Below are 23,923 nucleotides of genomic sequence, written 5' to 3' on the forward strand. Positions count from 1 at the left end.
AAAGCAAAGCTGACCCACTGCTCCCTGAAGTGGCCTTTACTAAAATCTAAAATAAGGTCAAATCGAGTTCAAAACAAATGTACGTCAGGTGTGGGACGCTAAAACGTAAAATCTGATGAAATTGTGCAGCCAATTTATTATTATTTTTTTTTTTACAATTTCCCTCGATGACGCACAAGAAGATGCACAAACTTAACCAGACTGGGAGCGGTGAAGTTACCCGTGCCTGTTACCCCTACACCCACCCACACCCACCCACACACACACACTCACTCACTCACTGTTAAACCTAAAATAAATAGACAGGGGTACAGCTTCATACACACACATTCACAAAGGGAACAGAAATCATTTCAATCTCACATACATCTGTTTTTTTGTTTTTTTTAATTAATTCCGCTTCAAATCCTTTTCGTGATTTGTCCGTGGTGTACGAGTCCTACCCCGATGCTAAACAAATCGGCCTAATTTAAATATGTCAATTTGGCATGTACCTGAAGAAATGGGCCCCCACGTCCACCAGATTCACCCCACAGCACAACACTGAACACAATATAGTCATTTCTTTCTTTTCTTTTTTTTTCTTAACAGCTACAAATAAATCAGCATCACAGGGGGAGAAAGGAGAAATAACGGAGTTGTGCTATCGATGTTGAGTGGCTAAGAATAGCGGACACCTTCGTCACCATCACCATCATCATCATCGCGTATTATTCTTGAATTAGGTCCACTGCTAATCCTGAACGAGTAAAATAAAGTCCGAGATCAGCTGATTGGGGCTTGTAGCCCGAGATGAGTCTGAGTGAGCATCGTGAGGGGTGAAAGGAAAATGCTTTGTCCCTGAACCTGTTTTTGATGGCAGTTTGGCAGCGTTAGCAAGACAACGAGGTCTTTGGTTGGTTTCTGTTCTGGGTTTAACGAGTGAGTGTTTGTTTTTAAAAAATAAAATTCTCCATACAATCATCCATACAAGATGGAATTAGTAATGTTGATTAAAAAAACATAAAGTGGAAAAGACAGCAGACCTCCACAAGCTATAGGATTGATAGTAAGCTAACAAGCTAGTTAGCATAGTTTCAGCATGGTTTCTTCCGAAACTTTGATCGACTGCTGGTTGAACATACAGCAAGAACAAGAACAATTTAACTGGCTGTTTTTGGATTTTATGCCGCCTGAGTGCTGTTGTGTTTCACTAAAATGAAGTACAGCTATGAATAGCTATACATTTCACATCAAGCTAGTTAGTCATTTAGTTAGTTAGCAAGCACTGACCTTTACATTTTTTTAGAGTATGACTAGATGGCTGATGGGAAGAATGAAATCACAAGAATTATTTTCTCCACCATTCCCGATTTTTATGCAGTCTGAGTGCCATTAGGTAGCAAAGAAATTAGCTAACGTGGAAGCTAGAGGTTAGCTAGCTAGCATAATTGAATAGCATAGTTTCTGGAGGTCTGGATGTTCCATGACTATGCAAATAACAGGCAAAATTATTGGAACAAGGTTTTTTATGCCACTCTTCCTTATATATCTAAAGAAATAACGATTAAGAATGTCAAAGACGGCACCTCCTCAGCTCCCACACACACACACACACACACACACACACACACACAGTCTTATTTCTTTAAGCTACACTAGCATGCCTAGTTAGTCCTTCTGGTTTAATCCAATGACGGACTGTACATATGGCCATGGGGGAGGGGAGATATGAACAGAATGGAGGGTGAGCGTGTGTGTGTGTGTGTGTGTGTGTGTGTGTGTGTGGTAAAAATAATCTTGTGTGGCTCCACACATCATCACTGGCTCATTTCATGCTGACAGATCGGTCCTACGTGACTGGAGTCCTGTATTTGTGTTTTTGTGTGTGTGTGTGTGTGTGTGTGTGTGTGTTTGTGTGTGTGTGTGTTTGTGTATGCATGTAGGTGGCATTATGTTATATCACTGTATGCATAAAAGCAAACCGGTGCGAGCAGTGTGGACATAAAGGGACGGAAAAAACACACAAAAAACCCCCAGGTGCTTGGCAGTGTATAAACTAGACAGCTAAAATCAACAAACACACACACACAATCTCCAGGTGATAATCTGGTCCCTTTTCCACATGCAAAAAAATGACAAATATACTCTATTTCTACATATAAACATAAAATCTAAATAATAAAATTTCAAGAAAGAAACAACAACAAAAAAGCATGCCATTTAGAAATAATGCGAGCAGTGTGCTTTCAATTTTGCTGGCAGCTCGGCTGTACTTTCAAATTATTATTATTACTATTTTCTGTTTAAAAGCGCCATCAAAAACGAGGTTCTTGTGCATGCTGATTCCCCTTTAATCTTATCGGCCACGTGCGTCCGCTGTTTTCACCAATTACAGACTGTTTGTAAAATATTCCTGTATGCATTTCAGTTGTGTAGACAGCATCGTTCTACCCTGCAATAAAGGAATGTTTAAGAGATAAGACACTACAGACTTAATAAAAATATAAATCTATCACCATTGGTCCAAATCATTTCTGTGGCAGTTTACAAAAGTCTATTGTTGAAAAAAAAGAAATACAGATGCACTGACAGTGAGAGAGAGAAAGAGAGAGAGAGAGAGAGAGAGAGAGAGAGAGAGAGAGAGAGAGAGAGAGAGAGAGAGACATCGGGTTTTGGAAGAGTATCTCGGTTAAAGAAGTAAACTACAAGCATAGAATAAGTGACACACATCGTGCGTTATATACACAGAGATTCATAGGCAGTTTTTTCAAGCCAAAGAAGTCATACAAAAAAGAAAACATTTTTTGTTTTTTAAATAATACAAACGCACACCCACATACGAACTCTACAAATAAAACTCTACAAATAAGGACGAGTCGTACACACACTGAGAGATTTACTGGGATTACCGTCTGCTTTCAGAGATCTCAGAAAAGCGGGAGGTATTTACAGAGGACACACACACGCGCACACACACAGGCGCACGCTCAGAGGCCGGACGTGGGGACACAGAAACCGGGGTCCGTACAGGGGGTCATCGAGGGCAGAGATTTACACTCGTTTGTTGGGTATTGATTGAATAGTTGTAAATCGGGCGCAGGGTGGGGTAGGAAACTCGCCCTTTAGGTGCTGAAGTACACTGAAAAACATAAAGGGCAAATTTCAGTGTTGTGCTTTTAGACGTGGACTTGTTTTCAGTTGTTTTCAGACTATAAGTAAGTAAGACAATAGAAATAAAAAAAAAACAATGACTAGAGAATGAGATTTTTACAAAAATTCAAGTGTAATATGGTTAGGCTGTAAATTATACAGCAAGTGACAGAAGGGAAAATCCATTTTTAAAAAAATAAGTACAAAAAAAAAGTACAATTATTGGTCGAAATCATTTTTACCCAAATAAAAAGGATATGCGAAAGAAAGAGAGAGAGAAATTGAGAAAGAAAGAATGTAAGAGAGAATGAAAGAAGAAATAAAGAAAGAAAGAAAGAAAGAAAGAAAGAGAGAATGAAAGAAAGAAAGTGAGAGAGAATGAAAGAAGTAAAGAAGAAAGAAAGAGAAAGAAGGACAGGGAGAGAGAATGAAAGAATGAAAGAAAGAAAGAGAGAGAGAAAGAAAGAGAGAGAGAAGGAATGAAGAAAGAAAGTAAGAAAGAAAGAGAGAATGAAAGAAAGAGAATGAAAGAAGGAAAGAAGAAAGAAAGAGAAAGAAGGAAATGGAGAGAAAATGAAAGAAAGAAAGAGCAAAAGAAAGAGAGAATTAAATGAAAGAAGGAGAGAAAGAAGGTAAGAAAGAAAGAAAGAAAGAAAGAAAGAAAAAAGGGAGAGGGAAAGAAAGAAAGAACTCTTCTCTTACCGATGATGACGATGAGCACGATCACACATATCACCCCCAGGATTATCATCATCTACAGACAGACAGACGGACAGAAGAAGAAGGCATTATAATGACATCTGTTTCCTAAAAATGAATCCCAGGTGTTTCTTCTCTGTATAGAACGACTATCATAGGATAGTCCACAGGATATCCATAGGATAGGATTATCAGAGCGATCTCTCTGTGATCAGGTGTTTATTGTTTTTGTACCTTGGCGTTCTTCCACCAGTATTTATTCTTGAGTTTGGCGGCACTGGTCTCGAACTGAGATGCTCCGGCCTGCAGCGCGTCGGCTCGGTCATCCAGCTCTGAGAGCTTCTGGTCCCGCTCCAGGACTTTATCCACGTTCACACGCATGATGTCCACCACCTGAGGCAGAATTTTTTTTGGGGGGTGAAATGTATGCACTCATCGAATAAAAAGCCGAAAGGATGCCTTAATGCACTTCACATATCTTTACCCTTAATAAAAGAACTACTACTACTGTTATTATTGTTTATATTTATATCATTTACCACCTAGTTTTATCTCATAATCATACAGTATGCATTCCTGCTTTATTATTCTTCATTTAGTTGTTATTGTTGTTGTTCTTATTTACACTTTAAGATACTTTAACGTACAGAAGCAAAAACAGATTAGTTACTAATGTCCGAGAAAATTCATTATCTGGCACTAAACTATCAAGCTAACACTGGGGGGATCACCATGCATGGAGGTGCATCTGTATATCTAAGTAGCTCTCGGTAAATAACTGATACAAGCGGTCAGTTGGTCAGGTACTGGTTTTTATTTTTCCCTGATTGTGCTCGGGCGTGGCGTCTGTACCCTGATACGCCAAAAACAGCGCTATTAAGCTGTGTAAGTCATTACAATCCAACTGTGAAATGTTCAGCCTCCAGAGTGCAATGAAAAGTGTGTGTACAGTATGTCTCTCTCACCTCGTCCACCTGAGCCTGCGTCTGCTGTAAGCGGCGGTTGCTGGTCAGGTTGGGAGGAGGCTGATTCCCTCCCTCAGGGGCGGGGGCGCCGGCAGGGCCTGGAGCAGACCTGGGGTTTAAAATAAAAACAGTACACCTTAACCAAAGAAAGGGCTGCGAAAAAGGACATCTGACAAATGAAGAGCTCGACATACAGGGGTGAAAATAATTTTTAAAAAAAAACAAGGTCTTAAGGTAACGTTGGTGAAATCTGAAAACTGAAAATGAAACTGAGCTGATGATCAAAAGAAACAAAAGATCTCCGTTCAGCAAATCTTTTCATCTATGTACATGGAAATCTCAAACAGAATCTGGACTGACATGAAGATACAATTTAAAAAATATAACCAAAAGGCACAGGGACACCAAAATAACTGCTGGACCAACGTTCATTAGTTCTGCAACATCCCTGGCTGATTTTTCCGATTTCAGTCGTTTGTTCACATTTTTTTTTTTCGTTTATGAAAAGGCTTAGATAAAAGCAACTAAAGACAAACAATCATCCAATTGTAAATTATACAGCAAGAGAGAGAAAAAAAATCACTACTTACTTTAACAAACTACTTGAACTAAAAGTACAAGATAGTCGTAAAGCAGTCGTAATCCAGTAATAACAAGTATTTAGTATTTAAATTATTAAAAATGAAAGAGAGCAGTCTACAGATCATTAGTTAAACAATCAGGTGCAAAGAATGAGCTGAGAGATGTGACGTGTAATAAGTAATAAGAAAGTAATAAGAATTAGTAATAAGAAAACCCTAATATCAGTCTTGTAAGAAGAAAAATACTGGAAAATCAAAGCTCTAAATCAATAAACCAATACAAATAAATATTAGGCATCGAGGCATTTCTGTAAAACTGGATCAGTTATTCAATCATCATCAGAAATTCATCCTCATACAGTATACCTTATGCTTGAAATGTGCTCAAATTTTAGTCAACTGGGTCACACCCACCAGCCCGCGCTCCCCAATCATACTCCACTACCAACCGGGGAGGGCGACGATTAACACGTGCCTCCTCTGAGACACGTGAACATCTTTTCAAACTGCTGCTCATGTTGCGTCACAGGGAGGAGTAACATACTCAGAGGAAAGCGCTATCTGCCCTCTTCCACATACATGAGCTCAACGATGCCCACAGCTGGCTAGTGTCGCTGTGATTGACAGGAGAGAGAGAGAGAGAAAGAGTAATGCCACTCCCACACAGACAGCACTGATTTTGCTCTCCTCGTTAGGCTACAGACCATGTATTCGAGGACCTTGCTAAGGTGGGCGTCGTTTTTGGGAGGGATTTGAGCTTCTGCGATAAAATCTGTGTTTTTCAGAAGGGAGCATACGAAAGGCACAATTACACATCCTTCTAAATTCTATTCACCAGACAAGAAAAGCCTGAAAGCTGGCAAACTGAACTACTGCATTGACTAATCTCTCTCTCTCTCTCTTTCATATATTGTGAAATGGACAAATGTTCAAATTTTGTCTTTTTCATAATCACTGTGATTGTTGCCTACTGTATAGCCCTGCATCAATAATCTGTTAGATGATACATCATGATCATAACACACACAATATTATCATCTGTTTACACTGATATTTTAAAACTACACTGTGATTTGTCCTGATGAAATCTTGAGCCGTGACTGAAAATGTGTGCGCACGTGGGGGCGGGGGGGGACGGGGACGAAAGCTCTGCGATTCTTTGATCTGACCAGCAGACGGAGACAAATCAGGGGATAAAGGTGACCTCTGAACGCTGAATCCCATCACACTTTTGTCTTGTTCTCTGTTAACACAATTACGGCGTATTTCTTTTTATTTTTGCTCAAACAGACAGAGCAGACGGGACGAGAGGACAAATGGATGTGTTCAAATCCAGACACTGCCTACGTGGTGTTTTCACATCTTCCCCTGCCTCCATTTCCGCCTCTCCTTCTCTTTCACTGCTGTCTATATTTAGAGCCTTCGGTCCCCTTCAGAGAGGACGAAAATCACCAACAGCACATCTACACATGCTTAAGACTTCAGTAGCTTGTGCACTCTTGACCAAAACTGTCCTAATCGATTCATTTGAATCTTTAGGCTATTTTAGTGAAAGGTTTCAAGCCACGTCTGGAACGTAGTAGTTAACTTGAACATCTGTGTTAACTAGCTGTGTTCTGATGTCCATTTAGATGATCTTCTCAGGTGTTTCAGTATCACAAAGGCTGTGATTATTTTCATATGATTCAATTTTTGCGTGATCACATATGACTCACATAATCACATGAGGAAACAGATGACTACATGAAATGTAGCCTATGAGATTTTTACGTAACAGGAATTGTCCCATTTGGGGATCGAACAGCACCTGGGGTCTGAATTTGCCTACTTTTGAATTAAATAAATTAAAAAGAGCATGTTTTTCATGCAATATCTTTTATCATGGACACCTTAAATCTATGCTAACCAAGTGTGATTGTGCATAAATAAATGTCACATGCACAGAAATTTAGCAAAGCGAGGTGCATTTATGGTTAAATGAGAACAGGTAGGACTATAATATCATAAAACTACTATAAAATGTGTTAGAAAAGTTTCATTTCAGAACATAATGTGTTCAGATTTCAAAGACTCAATGACAACCAGTGCAGTTTGTGATTTTTTTTTTAATCCAGTAGAATTGAGAGACAAAATCTCGAAATGTGAGAGAAGCTTCAAAAACATTACTATCACGCGTCCAAAACTCGCATAATACACGAGGTAAGGAGTGTGTTTGAGGATCTGCCGTCAATCTAAAGCTTTGTTCACACATCAGAGAGCTTTATCGTTAATAATTTCTTATATTTTACATCAAAAGGTTTCATTAGAAATATCACGTGATCCTTAGACCTATTATCCTTGCTGATTGGTCAAAATGCCTTAATCGTGCACGAAACCTCGAGCCAACCTTATAGAATACATTTGCTTACATATTATTTTAAAAATAGGGCTTCATGATTTCCAGGATTTTTTATTATTTTTTTTATTGAGCTGTATATAATACATGTAAAACTCTATAGTGTTTGTGAATAGCATTGCATTTCATGTTTAGGGATTGGCTCATTTACATATCATGATATATCAACTCATATTCACGAGATATATATTGTCAATCCAAACCTCATATTTAACAACTTGGCATATAAAATTTTTTGTCACATGATCAGCCCTTCCACAAAATTTGCCAGTCAAACATCATTTTGAGCCTCGACATCCACCTTTCTTTAAAAAGAATAAATTATTAAATAAATAAAGCACTACTCTATCTCACCAGCAAATAATAATAACAATAATAAATGATTAATTCAGACTGCTCTTTGCCATGTGGATGATATTAAAAGAGGTGTGTGTTTTCCTCGACGCTGTAAACATAAGGGACGTGATTAGGATTTTGAATGTAATCTGGCGTTGCAGCGTTTGTAGCTCGCTCAGCTCGGAGGAGACTCGGGCTCGGCCATCTTGCGCAGGAGACGTGTTAGTGCCAGCCATTTGGTTACAGCCTCCATGTAGGAGCAGTACGACAGGAGCTTTATGAGCTCCTAAATAAAGAATTCATCTATAGAGATAATAAACCTAAACCAATATTTTTTAAGAAACATACATTTTCTGGAAAGGGTGTGTGATGGATAGGACAGGACAAGACAGTTTTGCTTCATAGGTACAAGAGCAATATGACAATATGACCCTCCCAACCCCCACCACCACTGAGGAACATGTCTACATTAAAAAAAGAAAGAAAAAGAAGAAAGAAAGAAAGAAAGAAAGAATGAAAACATTGATATTTTATTATTTTATGATTGACAGATGATCACAGTAAAGCTGATTTAACCCTGGATTTAGGCCATATCTCATCCACTTTCATACACGAGTTAAAAGATATAATATAAATGCAAACATTTAGAACATGTTCTTGAACGTCAAGTATTCGAAAAAATATATATATATATTTTTTTCAAAGTAAATAACAATCAACCAAATTTCCAACAAAGCCAGTCTGATCCAGAGCCTATAGGCGTGTTTCGGCCATGTCTACCATCATTCACAGCTCTATAAATAATAAATATTAAATAATAAATAATAAAACGCGCTGCAAATCATTTACAAAATAACCAGGCAGGAAGGTCTGATAGCTATTCTGATGGACATATATTTCAAATCATTATTATTATAGTCTTACTAGAATTCATGAGTAAACATCATCTGAAGCTGAGATTATTTTTTTTAATTAATGAAAATACAGTCATAAACATCCAGACATATCAATAAGAAAGAAAGAAATTTCCTTTTTTAAAAATAAAAAAAGGCCTTTAAATTTCTATGCATAATGCTTTCCCCGCTTTGATGCCTTTCACTACCCAGAGCACCTTCTAGAAATAAGCATCCGCGCACGAGCTCACTAACCCCAACCCGAAATAAAGAAATTAATAATAATTTTAAAAAACACACACACAAACAAATAGCATATGTGGTAAATGAACCAGTACTCACATTTCTTTTTATTGTTGGCGCGTGCACACACAAATCCGACAGAAAGGTGGTGTAAACGACACGACGACGTATGTTCCCCTCTCTCGCCTTCTCTCAGGTTATTTATTATAAGGACGCGCGCGCTTCTTCTCGCAAACACGCGCACACGCACGCACGCAGGGTTATTTTTCCCCCGCACTGTTTTTTATTTTATTTTTATTTTAATAAAAATGAGCAGGTTTCGTGTGTCTGCGCTCCGTCACCGAGCTGCCTGCGTACATAAAAAATGGATGCTCTCGGATTAAGAGAACAAAAAAAACAGAGACAGCTAGCTGACGTCACTAGTCATCCGGGGAAGCTGCAGGTTGGAGAGGGTCACCATGACGACCGCGCGCACTAAGAGCACTATCTGTTTGTGCTAGTGTGCGCGCGGACGTAGCCAACATACGCGTGATTTTCACGCAGAATGTGGTGAGCTTAATGTAACGTGATCACATGCGGTAAAAATAAATAAATAAATAAATAAAGCATCCTTGCTGGAAAAAAGGCCAACTGAAACCCTTATAGAATTTGGAATTATTTTAATGGTTAAAATGGGAATTGTATTGGTTTTAATTGAAACGCTAATCGTTTCTACTGGTAATTTGTTGCTTTCTATTGGTGACATGTTATGTCGAGTTGTCTATTGCAAGTAATTGTTTAGCACGGTCTTTCACATTGATGTTGGTAAATGAGAACTTTTAGCTCGACGCACGTGAATCGAACAGGGCTTTGGTTGAATGAGCGGGTGTGATGACGTCCCATGACGCGTCTTGGCCCAAATCTGCAGAAACATCTGCGTTAATTTTGAAAAATTGCAAGCTCCTGCAAATATTGCGGAGTTTTTTGGGTTCGTTTTTTTACGTTAATTTCTGCGACCGCTAAATCCTGGAAGGACTGAATAAATGCGTTCAAATTAGAATATTAATATCATATCATATCATATCATATCATATCATATCATATAAGACTTCATACAATGTGCACCTGTCTGGAAGTTAAAGAGTGATGAACAAATGAGCTCTGTTTGTTTAGATTTTGGATTCAATATTTTCAGTTTGTTAGCCTATATTTAGGCTGATTAACTTCATATATACCCTTAATAGGTCCTTAAATCCTTCATAACCTGCATTCATACTATTAAATACTAACTAGTGCACTAGTAGCCCGAGATAGTAACTCAGCCCATAGCCCAAACCCCTCTCTGTACAGTGTGCCTAAGTAGTGCGCCACCTGTGCCTCTCCTGCTATTTGGGAGAAGAGCCATGAAAACGTGCGAGATGGAGGATAAAAGATACTGGACTTGACACGCTAAATTATATATTTGAGAAAAGAAAATGGGTGTTGTTTTTCCACTGAAAGTGAGAGGTAGATAAACAGCTGTCTAATCTGAAGTCTGTTAAACTGTTTAATCCCGTGGTTTATTATTGGTTAGTGAGGATGTCAGAAAATAAACAAAATGGCGGTATGAATGAAAGCAGCATGGAGTGCTTAGAGCCTAAACCTATAGCTAAATATACCGACGAAAAGACTTATAAATTGTTTGTGCTTTCTAGTAGAATGAGTGAGAAGTAACATGATTAAACAGAGAAAAGCTCCCTCACTGGGCACTTAGTTTTTTTATTCTCTCCCTAAGTGATTGGTTCTGTATAAACAATCAGCGCCGTAGTGGCGCTACATATTGTAGGGTCGTGGAAAATTGTATAATTATATTATTGCTGATTTTTAAACATTAAGAAAACAATGTTGGCAGCGGTGGGATTCGAACCCACGCCCCCGAAGAGACTGGAGCCTTAATCCAGCGCCTTAGACCGCTCGGCCACGCTACCTTAAAGACGCCATAAGACTGCGAATATTATCAGTATAATTCAGTATAATTAAAAAGTTTAGAGTAACTTTATTCCTGACTTTAAAAGAAAGATGTAAACTAGCCTTCTCTGAAGATAATCACCGGAAACTATCGTTACTTGGTCGATCATGTAATCGCGATAATCATGATAGGTTACATGAACCAATGTGAAAAATGTTGTTGCCTAGGAGACCAAAGGAGCAACTGCCCTCTAGTCTGTTAACTAGCTAATAAGCCAGTGTTTTTCTATGAGTGCCGCAATGATATTCGCTCGGTACCTGATAAACATAAATTGCGTTGTCTGTGTATGTTGTCTGTGTATTTATTTAGGGATAAATATGTGTCTTATATATACTTCTTTATTTAAAAATAAAATAAAGCTGTAACGTATGCCCAAATGCCCGCCTCCTGTGTTAGCATTGGCGGCTACACAGTCTCGTGCGTGGAGCAGATTGGACACGATGTAGAATAGTTCTTCAGCGTCTGTTTTTTCACCCTAACTTGACTCGCCTCCCTCGCGCTTTCATTTCGCCTTACAAAATGTCATTTAAAACTTTATTTTCTAAACCGTGAACAGTTTAACAGTGTGTGAACATATGACCCATATTCACATTCAACTGCGAGTGAATTAGATATTAATTAAAGCGTCAGAATAACAGAAATAACACGTTTATGAAACGAACCAATCACGTCGAGTTATGCAAATTAGAGTGTGTTAGAAAAAATCCAGAAAAAATATTCCTGAAATTATCTTTTGTGAAACTTCGAGTTTTAAGCACTCTGTCTGAAACGCAGTATTTTAAATTACGTGATATTAGACATGTTGGAGCTCTGTAAAAAATATCACAAGACTAAGAGCGGAATCTACCATGATGGAAAACACGGGTGTGTTACATGTGTTTGGTCCTTCGGTTTAAGTAAGGTTACATCAGTGAGGTATATCCTTACCTGTTACCTTAGAAATAAGGTTGCAGAACATGATGATTGGATTCAATGATTGCGTGATTATATTCCGCATTTATCAAGGAACCGCAACACCTTGATGAATCCTGTCTGATTCTTATCTCTGTGTTCAAAAATGAGAAGCAATTAAATAGGTAGTTAGAATTATACTGTAGTTATTTGTAAAGTTGTTCGTGTTTAAAAAGAAGCGTTATTTTTATAACTATTGGTTGCTTATTCTACTGTGTTCAAATTTTCTACTGTGTTGTTACGTACTTCTAGATCAGAACGTTGTTGCTGACGCATATTCGTTACGGGCATCTAGACGAGGTGGCCGAGTGGTTAAGGCGATGGACTGCTAATCCATTGTGCTCTGCACGCGTGGGTTCGAATCCCATCCTCGTCGGTCCACGTTTTCTGTCTTTCACAATTTATGTGAACGTCTACAGTTATTCTTTATTCCAGTGTTCTCATGCTGGGGTCCTTGGCCCCCTGGGGGTCCGCCAGATGGCGCCCGGGGACCGCACAGAAACTCTACCTCAACAGAATATACATGTGTGTGTGTGTGTGTGTGTATATATATATATATACACACAGTATCTCACAAAAGTGAGTACACCCCTCACATTTTTGTAAATATTGGATTATATCTTTTCATGTGACAACACTGAAGAATCTTTATGTAGAGCAACAATTCTTTTTTTCAGATCCTCAGAGAGTTCTTTGCCATGAGGTGCCATATTGAAAAATCATCTTTAATCAATCTTTATATTGATTCAAATTTTTGCTAATTTAAAAAGATTACAAAGAAGCCCTTTGTCGCCTGGCGCCGTGGCTTAGTTGGTTAAAGCGCCTGTCTAGTAAACAGGAGATCCTGGGTTCGAATCCCAGCGGTGCCTTTTACTGCTCATTTAACCTCCAGACGTTACTGCACTACTTACACAGGCTATACGTCACCACATGTACCATTTTATCTGTTTTGAGAGTGTACCGAATATAAACACGTATTTACTTCGGCTTGACTGTGCCATATTGTAGTTGCTCCTCACCTGGTTTTACAATCAACTTTGTCATGTCCCATAGAAACAAAAAGCATCGTGACTGAAAATACCTTCATACTTTTATTAGTCAGACTTTCGTCGCTTTGTTTTGACTTCACATCAGTGAGGTATGTTCATATCTGTTGCTTAGAAAATCGTGTTCTAAAACATCACAATTGATTCCATGAATGTATGGGAAAGGCTTATTGTGTTACGTTTAATGGCGTGGTTATGGTTATATCGCCATGTCGTCATCATTAAACACTATATAATCTTTTTATTTAGAATGTTACAGGTTCGATGAAGAGATTAAAAACATGAGATAGTCGGGGTTTTTTATTGTAAACGAATTAAGAAAAGAAAAACTTGATGGCAGCGGTGGGATTCGAACCCACGCCTCCAGAGAGACTGGAGCCTAAATCCAGCGCCTTAGACCGCTCGGCCACGCTACCGTGCTTAAGTGTTTGACGTGGTCCTATATCAATCTCTTCCTACCAGACGACAGCAAAAATGTAAAAGTTTGTTAGTTCGAACATGTTTGAGTAATTAGTTGGAAGCAGTCAAATCGATAAATGACCAAAACGACGACGTCAAAAATTCCTACACTACAGTTACTCATTATTAGATATTTACATTTTGTCGATAGTTAATTGTTTGAAGTTAGCATTTATCTAGCTAAACAAGTTACCAAACGCTAATTTGAGTGTTTTTGTCGTAAAATGAGCATATCAATTTAAAGCTGAAGTCAATATCCATAATAAAACATTATTATTAACTACATATTGAACGTTCATACGTTTTAAGACTGAGTTTACATCAAAAAGACAATAAACCTTAAAAATATTTGCATAAACTTTAGCCAACTGGCCCTTTTGAGGCGTTTATGATGATGATGATGATTATTATTATTATTATTCATTATTAATGAAAACATTTGATCATTAAAATGTCTTTATTTTAAAATCACTTTACATTGTAAAATTTTTTTCAAAGTTATGTTTGGTGATTATTTTACTTTCCATACTACAAGTAATTCACCACATATATGAGAAGTCTAAATAATAATAATAATAATAATAATAATAATAATAATAATAATAATAACAACAACAACAACAACAACAAAATGGTTGTACATTTTTTACTTCCAGTATTAGAGTAATGTATAGTGGTCTGCCATTTTGACCCACTATTTTTCCAGTATTATGCATTTTGTACATAGTCACAGTCTTACTGAGGACCAGGGGCTGGATTAACATACCGATAAGGATCATAAAGATCCCTGTAGTAATCAGATGGCTCATTGAGGAGATAAGAAGCATCCAAAGTCCTTTTGTCCTCTGATGATGAAGCCAGATGGTCCTTTTCATTCTCTTTTTCTGCTCTGTTGACGAGCAGAGATTTACTGGGGAGGTTAGATAGTGGAGGATCGCTCAATTTTACAGGTCTCGGTAGGTTTTCAATCAAGAAGTCAGGGTCCCAGTAAGGGTCACAGTCATTCTCCATCCCTTTGATGATGCTGGGAGGTTTTGGCACAGGCGGATGGATGGTGGAATGCAGCTCAGTGGCTTCAGAAGGGCCCTCAGTAGGCATACTCAGCGTACAGCTAGGGTGGTAGCGTGGATCACAGGGTATGACGACAGCACCAGTGGGCACATAGACAATTCTGGGCTTACAGAGCGGGTCTTTGGGATTGCACAAGTATATAACATCAGACTGTGGGAGAGACAGCACTGATGGATGGGTGGTGGGTAGAGGTGGAGGTTTGGTGGTGGGAGGTGGAGAAGTGGTTTTGGGAATCCGAAGGCCTACGATGTTCTGGTATTTGGAAGCGTCTGCGCCGTAGTTCTGCTCTAAGTGGCGCATTTGCTGGTAGAGAATCCGGATCTTGTCGATCTCATAGAGCTGTTCAGGAAGAAAAAAAACACACAAAGGAAGAGTAAAGCAGCAGGAGTAACAGACAGACAGACAGACAGAGAGACAAACAGATGGACAAAACGTACTCCCTCAACATGTCCAATGCTGCTGTAGTATCCATAGTAGGATTGGAAGTCTGGATCCTTGCGGTACCATTTTGGCTCAGCTGAACGGCGAGAACGCGCCAGGAAGTTAAGCGCTTCAAATGAGTCGATACTTAAAGACTGACCTGATTCTGAAATTAGAATATATTTAATCTGCTTCATCTTCAAAATTTCAGTAATAACATTTCAAATTAAGTGGATAAATTGATACTCAATACCAAGTTTAATGTTTGTCAATAATGTCTATAAGATTATTCTTTTATACTTTCATATCTATAATTTCCTCTGTTATTTCTGAGCTTTATCTTATTATTTTTGCACAGCTACTACTAATCAGCCTTCAAAGTGAATAAAAATGTGATAAAGATCTGTACTGTTAGCTTCATCAGCAAGCTTTGTGAGAGGCGTCGCCTGCAGAAGAGCTGCACATGAGAAATGATCATTTAATATAATAGCATGAAATAAATCAATAAAATTGTATAACTGGATGGTAATAAAAACAAGTCTACTTACAAGGCAGGATTAAGAAACAGGACAATGCCCCAACAAGAGACATGGGGGAGGAGAACATCTTCGAAACCTGAGCAGGATGAAAATGTTAAAACTGTTCACTGAGTTTCTAGAAAAATATACTATACAATATAATAGTATATTTAATATGAGCAGAAAAGGATGTTAATACACTTTAAAAAATCATGCTTTTTAATTCACACGTGTGAATATGCATTTCTTTTACCAACTGCTTGAATTTTTAAGCATTTTAGACAGAAAGACTAAATCATTTGGAATCAATGACTGACTGAGACTTTAATAATAATAATAATAATAATAATAATAATAATAATAATAATAATAATTATTATTATTATTATTATTATTATTATTATTGTTATTATTATTATTATTATTATTATTATTATTATTATTATTATTATTATTATATGAAATAAAAATACAGGCCTACCTCTTGCACTCTTTACTCAGCACCCAGGTATGAACTGTTAGCATGAACGTTTGGAATAAATACATTTTGGCTGCCTGATAATTAAGCTCTATATGGAAGCTAAATTAGCCCCTCCTACTTGCTCTAAATCACATGTTGGATGCTGGAATTCTCTGGTAAATGCAGTTCTCTCCAATTTGCTGTCTGCTTTGATGAACAGCTCAACATCTATGTTTAAAGAATAAAGTAGGAGAGCTGCAAAAATTGAAGCCTTCTTCATGGAGAAACAGCTGGACATTTGTGCTTCAACATCTGCCTTTGTGCTAATGGGAGGGAGGGGGTGTATCCTGTTTCTTTTAACAAACAGCCACAAACAATAACTAGAAACATCCATCTGTATCTGTCTAGCAAAAAGTGTAATAATCAATCAGAACAGAGCAGAGAAGTGAAAAACAAGCAGGGTCTCCTGTAGATTAAAGAAGACAGTCCTGTACCTGGCAGTGGCGGGATGTATATGAGTAGTTATGGGGTTCAACAACCAGGTGTGAGAGAAGAAAACAGGAATCCAAAATACGTTCTAAGCAAAGCAGGATCATGATAGTGAGACAATCAGTAATCATAACAGTCATGTTTATGTTCTTTTCTACAACTAGCCTCATCTTTGCACGTGTTGTTTTTATTTATTTATTTATTTATTTATTGAATAAAGGGGTCACTCAGTCACTTAGAGGCCTCAAAGGCACAAAAATAAATGACAGCTTTCATATGTCTGGAGTAAAATATGAAACAAAATATTATCTTATGATAGAAAAAGCACCAAAACAAGCAGCAATGATTAATTGATTCATTGACTCATTGATTCGTTAATTAGTTGAATAATCAAATAATCAATTAACAGAACACACCTCAGATCACATCAACACACTGACACCTGTTGAAACCTGTAGCAGCATATCTGAGCCTCGGTTGTGTTCATGTGAAAAACTAAGTGAATATATTTGCATTTGTACATGATGTCTAAGCAGTGGGAAGCATCATACATGCCCAAACAACTTCCTTGCCAATAAAAGTGACTGTATTTGTGAATAACTGATTTTAAACACTGTAAACTCGGCTGCAATATCTTATAATGTATATAAAATATTCCAAGCTGCAATCTTGAAACACTGAGTCTATTTGTTTTTTAAATTTGCGATTTGATCTACACTAGTGTCTGTTTCTCTTCAATTCCTCTTTAATTCCTCTTTAATTCACATGATCATTGATTTCCGGAGAAGCTGTGCGACTGTGCATTTGTATGTATTTCTTACTTATTGTCACTACGTGGCAGTAGTTGGTATAAATTAACAATTTAGGTAGCTATTGATGTGCCTGATTCCGGGTGGGGCTTGTGAACTGAAGTGTACTTAAATTAATTCAAACAATAAGCACATAAGTTTAATGTAAAAATATAAATAGATATATCCGTGCTTAAACGCGTGGAATTTTAAAAACGCTTGTCAATCGTGCTAACTATCTCGGAACGTTATGTAGTGTCGTTTCAAACGGGCAAGTTTCGGACTTCATTCTGTTCAAGTGGTCCTTTAAGATATTTTTTAAAACTATATTTTGTTAAAATTACGCCTGTTAAAATTCAACCTCACTTAAATTACAACTTATCGATGTTGCGTGTTAGCGAAGCAGATTTTTAATCAGGCGCATGAGACGGCTACACAAAGGGTCCTACAGATTCCGGAAGTACACCATCATATACACCAGTTGTTGTTGTTGATATTGTAGCATAGCCACCTAATGTCGATATTTGACAGTTTTCTGTTATTTTGATATTCACAAGTAAACTATGTTATTTTTCCGGAATTTAAAGCTGACCCTGTTGCTATCTAGTATGGAAATATTCTGCTCCGTTTTAGCGTTGATGTAAATTGGAATTAGTGAGTTAGCAGAAATTATAGCAGAGAAAATGATTTCTCAGGTGTTTATTCTGTCATCAAAAGGCGACCATCTAATCTACAAAGACTGTATCCTGACCCTGTGTGTGTGTGTGTGTGTGTGTGTTTGTGTGTGGAAAAGAATAAGTGGATGTTATTGTTAGAAGTTGTAACGTACGCAACAGTGTGTATCAAAGTGGTGCATGTTTAAGAAAATTGTAATAATAATGTACTTAAACATATATAATGTTTAATTTATATAAAGTTTTTCCAAAGACTAAACTTTATCCAAGATATATTATTCATATATGATTCTCCTCCAGTCTTTTATTTATTTATTCGAGTTGCGTTAAATATATTTTATAAACATATCTTATTTACTAAACAGTCAGGGACTAAAGGAGTCAATTGTGCGTATGTTCAGGTATCTGTGTGTGTTTGTGGGTTTACTTAACTCTCATTGAGTCCGTGGTGAAGTTGAAAAAGACTCCATGAGCACGTTTTATGAGATGGTGTCATCTCTGAGTGGAGATCAGCCTCCTGTAGTCATGGTAGGTTTTTATGAACTTGTTATTACGTTTATCTTTGTTATGATTAAGAGTGCTGCAGAAACTGATTGTTCTGTGTCTCCGTACTCTCTAGAGTCGCAAAGGTCTCAACTTTATTCACATCCGGCACGCTGGACTTTACTGGGTCGTATCTACGAAGACGGATCCATCTCCGTTCACTGTTGTTGAGTTTCTGAACAGGTAAACTGAAGAAGCGTTTCCGTATTCATCCCCATCCTCAGCGTTGTATGGATTCCTGTGACGTCGCTGTAGAGTTTCTGCCTCTGTACGACGTGTGCGGTTGTTCTAATTGTTGCCGTGATGTATGTATCATGCAGGCTTGTCGCTCTGATTAAGGATTACTGCGGCAGCGTATGTGAGAAAACTGTCCGCATGAACTTTGCTCTGATCTACGAGCTCCTGGACGAGATGGTGGTGAGTCATACACACTTTTTTATTTTAATTTTTTTTATCCATTGTAAATCACGTTACTTATGTATTAACATGATCCAAACTTAATGCAAAGCTGTAACTGAGTGTAAATTGTGATAGAGAATGAAATATCTCTAATTCTCATATTGGATATTTTAAAAAATCTAACTGTCTCCATGTTTGTTTCTTTCTTTCTTTCTTTCTTTCTTTGTCAGGATTACGGCTACATCCAGACAACCTCCATGGACATCCTGAAGAATTTTATTCAGACGGAGCCAGTTGCCTCCAAACCTTTCAGTCTGTTCGACCTCAGCAATGTCGCCCTCGTAAGAATTTATAATCCAGAAAATACGGTCTGATTGCATACTTGTTAGTTATAGTAAAGAGGGTTAAAAGTGTGTGTGTGTGTGTGTGTGTGTGTGTGTGTGTGTGTGTGTGTGTGTGTGCGCGCGCTATAGTTCGGAGCAGAGACACAGCAGAGTAAAGTGGCTCCCAGCACCGCTGCCGCCCGACCCATCATGACGTCTTACAGTGGAGAGGTCACTTGTCCACGCACGCACTCGTCCACGCACGCACGCACTCCATCATCCATCCACTCACGCATTCACTCACGCATTCACTCACTCCTCCATCCACCCACTCACTCACTCACTCACTCACTCACACACTCACTCACTTATTCACTCACTTGTCCATCTGTTCATCCACTCACTCATTCACACACTCATTCACCCACTCTCTCATCCATCCACTCATCACTCACTCATTATATTTATTAACATGATTAATGTGATTCATTTATTCACTATTTAACATTGTCATGATCTTTTATCCAGTCATTCAGGCATTTATTCATTGCACAATTAATTCAGTAATCAATTCATAAATTAATTATTTACTATACTGATTTATTTTGTAATTCAGTCATCTCCCTCTCTCCCCCCATTTCTCTCTCCCCTATCTCTATCCCTCTTTCTCTCTCTCTCTCTCTCTCTCTCTCTCTCTCTCTCTCTTTGTTTCTCTTTCTCTCTATGATGGATTGAAGTTTTTGCTGCATAACACTTATTTTCTAATAAGTGTCGTGTGTGTGTGTGTGTGTGTGTGTGTGTGTGTAGGGAAGTAAGAATGAGATCTTTGTGGACGTGGTGGAAAGACTCTCAGTGGTTATTGGCGCTAATGTGAGTGCTTCAGTTTTTATTACATGAAAATAATAATACCACGTTTCTAAAATTAACAAGAACAATGAATTAAAATATACATTTTCTGTACAGTATATTATACAGACGAAGTGCAGAGGTCTTGACCTGACACTAACAGCATGGGAAGGATTTTGGGGAAATTTATATTAATCATCACTGAGACTCAACAATGTTTGTGTGTGTGTTTTGTGTGTGTTTGTAGGGGGTTGTGATGAAAGCAGACGTGGAGGGAGAGATCAGAGTCAAGTGCTATCTTCCCTCATGTTCAGGTACGATAATGCTCATCTAACACTATCGGCTGTGTTCCAATTCTGTGTTAAACTAGCCAGCTAATCGCCACAGTAGCTGCTTAGCACGCTAGCTAGTACAGAGTTTAGAGAACATAAACTGTGTGTTGATCGTCGTGATCCTGATATTATGATTAAAAAATGAAGCTTAATGTCTTATTTTATGAAAGTGTTCACTAGCTAGCTATTAAACAGATCTGCATCTCTCACCCGACATGTTCCTCTCATGTGTGTGTAGAGATGAGGATTGGCGTGAACGAGGAGTTCAGCATTGGGAAGTCTCAGCTCAGAGGTAAGCGTCGTCACCACGGTGACTTCTTCATTTACACATTTATTTATGTGTATTTAACTCCACACGGCTTTTTAATAAGACTCGTAGTGCATCCTTTACTAAAATACTACACCATCTGCACGCAGCCACAGAGACGCTTTTCCAGTTACCATGGCAACTAGCTGCTTTTTCCAGTTGATTTGCTGATATTGTTACAGCATAGCAGTTTGTTGATGCCAATTTAATGCCATATAACCAACTAAATCAATAAACAAATAAGTAAATGTCATATAATTAGGCATAATTATGTATATTACATAATTTTTTATATCATTTCTTGATTAGAAATCTGACCTTGATCCTACAGTTATCATATTGAGAGAACACGTTATAATATCTTCATCATCAGTTGTTTAGTTGTGTGAATATTTTGAGACTAAAGGTTTAAAAATGTACAGCGTTCTATAATTTCCCACATGCTAGTACACTAGCTTATTACAAGGCGAATGAAAGAAAACTTAATATTGTCCATTCTGCTCAGGGGAAATATGATGCCCTGAGATTCTGCCAAGTGGGCGGAGCCAGGAGTTGTTCAAAGTTGCTGACTTTCAAATTAAGTAACGAGACGTGAGCAGACAAAAACTGCAGTTTATAAACTGCAGACGCAGCTTATTCTTTCTCTGGATCTATCTCTACTTTTTGTCTTTTTCATCTCTCTCTCTCTCTCTCTTTCTGTGTGTGTGTGTGTGTGTGTCAGGTTACGGGGCGACCGTGCGGGTGGATGAGTGCAGTTTTCACCAGTCCGTGAAGCTCGATGAGTTTGATACACACAGGATTTTAAAAATTTGCCCCAGCCAAGGAGAGGTATTCAGCATTCAGCTTTGTGGTGTGTTATCGTTTCTAGCCCTCTGTCTGTACCTAATCACTTACTCACTCACTCAGTCACTGGTGTATCAGCTTAGATAAATAAACTACAGTTGTAGTGATTACACTGAATTTGTCCATAAGCATAATGTGTGTGTATTAGCAAACCCTGATGCAGTACCAACTGAGTGACGAGCTGCCGTGTCCTCCTCCGTTCCGTCTCTTCCCCACTGTGGAAAAGGATTATGGGAGCAGGTAAAATAGTCCACGTAAGAACACTTCAGTTAAAACTTGTACAACACAAACATCACAGCATAGCACGGGCGTGTGTTAAAAGTGTGTGTGTGTGTGTGATCAGACTTTTTTAAAGAACGACAGCTAAGGATGTAACAAACCTTTAGTGGTTACTATGGCAACATCGCAAACCACATCCTATCATATTAATTTCAAACATATTAGTTTCTCTCTAATAAATTCCATTAGAATGAATAATGAATTGAATATTCTCCATCTCTTTGCTCAGGTTGTTGATTTTCCTCAAGCTGCGCTGTGATTTGCCACCTAAAAGGTGCGTTATAGCACTGTGTATTTGTTATACCTGCTCACAGCGCCAATCTGATTAGCTTATGTGCTCCATTCCCACTGATTTGTTCTGCCATGCTCAGTTGTATATTTTTCCTGTTTCGCAGCTCTGCTATAAATGTTTCAGTGACAGTTCCTGTGCCCAAGGGTTCTCTAAGGTACGCAGAAGGAGAAAAATGTCACGTCTTCATATGACCACATTTCTCATTGTTGTACAGACGAAAGAAATGACACAATACTCATCCCTTTACTGAAAATATTTAACAGATATCTTCCCCTCTCTCTCTCTCTCTCTCTCTCTCTCTCTCTCTCACTCTTTCACGCTCAGTCTCTCTCAGGAGTTGAGTAGTCCTGACCAGACAGCCGAGCTTCGGCCCAAACACAAATCCGTCGTGTGGGAAATCCCACGATTCCCAGGAGGAGCTCAGCTCTCTGCTCTCTTTAAGGTGAGCTCTACATTTTTCTTACACACCCAGAACCTCTTAGTGAGTATCATACAGGCGTTTCTGAATGCTCAGGTACAACCTGTGGCACTCCCTGCATACATCAGGACTCATTCAAATGCTAACTCTTCCTGCAGGTGGAAGTCCCTGGTCTTAGCTCCGCCTCTCTCCAGGAGGTGGGGCCTGTCAGCATGAGCTTCGAGCTTCCCAAGTACACGTGTACAGGGCTGCAGCTCCGATTCGTGCGTCTCTCTCCAAACCAGCAGGCTCCGTCTCATCGCTGGGTCCGCTACGTCACACACTCTGAGTCCTACACCATACGCATCTGATGAACACACACCTACACCTACATACACACACACCTAATGGTGTTTCAGTATTTCAATATTTTATTATATATTGATTCCACCCTAAAGATTTACTCTTTAGAGAATACTCTAAAGATTTGTGATGCTGAGTTTGTTTATATATATATATATATATATATATATATATATATATATATATATATATATATATATATATATATATATATATAATGTATATGTGTATATATATGTCTGTGTGTGTACATATATATGTACATACATCTTTTTTTATTTAATTGTTATTATTTTGTATTGCGCTTTGTGATTTTCCATCCACATTTATGCTTTGTAAAGGTGCTGTATAAATTAAACAAATTATAATTGTTGGTCGTGTTGTAGGTGTGCTCTTAGACACAGACACACACAGAGACAGACACACACAAAACGTGCTGTAAAGAAATGACGATGGCCCCCTCTAGTGGAGTGAAGTTAAAAGACTGGAATTAAGAATAACAGAAGCTGTGTAAATATACACTAGTTAAATCCCTGTACAATCACATGAGATGGGAATGTTTTCCAGATGTGTCAATACATTTCAGGAGTTTTTTTTTTCTTTTATTGCTTTGATTTATTCCACATTTGTCATTTAGAAGTAGTGATGGTGTTGATACCAGAATAAGAAACCTCAAACAGTAAAAACACTAATAATAAAAAATCTTACTTCTGATCCGGGTTGCCAGGTTATTGTGCGCACAGTTGAAAGCTGTCCAAGTTCACTATATCTTACAAATCCACATAAACCGCACAAATTCTCTCTGTCGTTTGTGATTAAAGATATGTCTGGCACCCCTGCTGTAGATGGAAATAAGATCTGTAACTTTAACTGTGTAAATTTCTTCCGACTT

General features: G+C 38.1%; 3 protein-coding genes and 6 non-coding genes across 9 annotated transcripts; 4 read left to right on the top strand and 5 right to left on the bottom strand.

Moving 5' to 3' along the window:
- Positions 1 to 133: 133 nt before the first annotated feature.
- vamp2 (vesicle-associated membrane protein 2) lies at positions 134 to 9,632 on the bottom strand. Its single transcript, XM_017489940.3, has 5 exons — positions 9,344 to 9,632; positions 4,797 to 4,905; positions 4,066 to 4,224; positions 3,835 to 3,886; positions 134 to 3,121 (listed from the first exon to the last, which is right to left on the bottom strand). Coding segments are annotated over exons 1-5 (339 nt in total). The 5' UTR covers positions 9,346 to 9,632; the 3' UTR covers positions 134 to 3,104.
- A 1,476-nt stretch (positions 9,633 to 11,108) lies between these two features.
- trnal-aag (transfer RNA leucine (anticodon AAG)) lies at positions 11,109 to 11,190 on the bottom strand. Its single transcript has one exon. It is a non-coding gene; the product is annotated as a tRNA-Leu (tRNA).
- A 945-nt stretch (positions 11,191 to 12,135) lies between these two features.
- LOC124629053 (U8 small nucleolar RNA) lies at positions 12,136 to 12,268 on the top strand. Its single transcript, XR_006983900.1, has one exon. It is a non-coding gene; the product is annotated as a U8 small nucleolar RNA (small nucleolar RNA).
- Positions 12,269 to 12,476: 208 nt separating this feature from the next.
- trnas-gcu (transfer RNA serine (anticodon GCU)) lies at positions 12,477 to 12,558 on the top strand. The gene has a single exon. It is a non-coding gene; the product is annotated as a tRNA-Ser (tRNA).
- Positions 12,559 to 12,977: 419 nt separating this feature from the next.
- trnat-agu (transfer RNA threonine (anticodon AGU)) lies at positions 12,978 to 13,051 on the top strand. Its single transcript has one exon. It is a non-coding gene; the product is annotated as a tRNA-Thr (tRNA).
- A 511-nt stretch (positions 13,052 to 13,562) lies between these two features.
- On the bottom strand, positions 13,563 to 13,644 carry trnal-uag (transfer RNA leucine (anticodon UAG)). The gene has a single exon. It is a non-coding gene; the product is annotated as a tRNA-Leu (tRNA).
- Positions 13,645 to 14,331: 687 nt separating this feature from the next.
- Positions 14,332 to 15,151, bottom strand: and3 (actinodin3; the record flags this gene model as incomplete). The annotated part of the gene is made up of 1 exon (XM_053687054.1): positions 14,332 to 15,151. A coding segment is annotated over one exon (729 nt), but the record flags the coding sequence as incomplete, so codon positions are not given.
- Positions 15,152 to 15,203: 52 nt separating this feature from the next.
- Positions 15,204 to 15,842, bottom strand: LOC108277318 (actinodin3). The gene is made up of 3 exons (XR_008398141.1): positions 15,727 to 15,842; positions 15,588 to 15,635; positions 15,204 to 15,344 (listed from the first exon to the last, which is right to left on the bottom strand). It is a non-coding gene; the product is annotated as an actinodin3 (transcript).
- A 2,030-nt stretch (positions 15,843 to 17,872) lies between these two features.
- ap4m1 (adaptor related protein complex 4 subunit mu 1) lies at positions 17,873 to 23,166 on the top strand. The gene is made up of 15 exons (XM_017489935.3): positions 17,873 to 18,174; positions 18,550 to 18,635; positions 18,727 to 18,833; positions 18,971 to 19,067; positions 19,280 to 19,390; positions 19,523 to 19,603; positions 20,180 to 20,242; positions 20,466 to 20,532; positions 20,789 to 20,842; positions 21,579 to 21,685; positions 21,849 to 21,940; positions 22,209 to 22,253; positions 22,375 to 22,425; positions 22,596 to 22,713; positions 22,848 to 23,166. Exons 1-15 carry the CDS (start codon positions 18,117 to 18,119, stop codon positions 23,037 to 23,039), a joined length of 1,329 nt encoding a protein of 442 aa, XP_017345424.1. The 5' UTR covers positions 17,873 to 18,116; the 3' UTR covers positions 23,040 to 23,166.
- Positions 23,167 to 23,923: the final 757 nt, after the last annotated feature.

This window comes from Ictalurus punctatus, chromosome 16, assembly GCF_001660625.3.
Source record: "Ictalurus punctatus breed USDA103 chromosome 16, Coco_2.0, whole genome shotgun sequence".
NCBI lineage: Eukaryota > Metazoa > Chordata > Actinopteri > Siluriformes > Ictaluridae > Ictalurus > Ictalurus punctatus.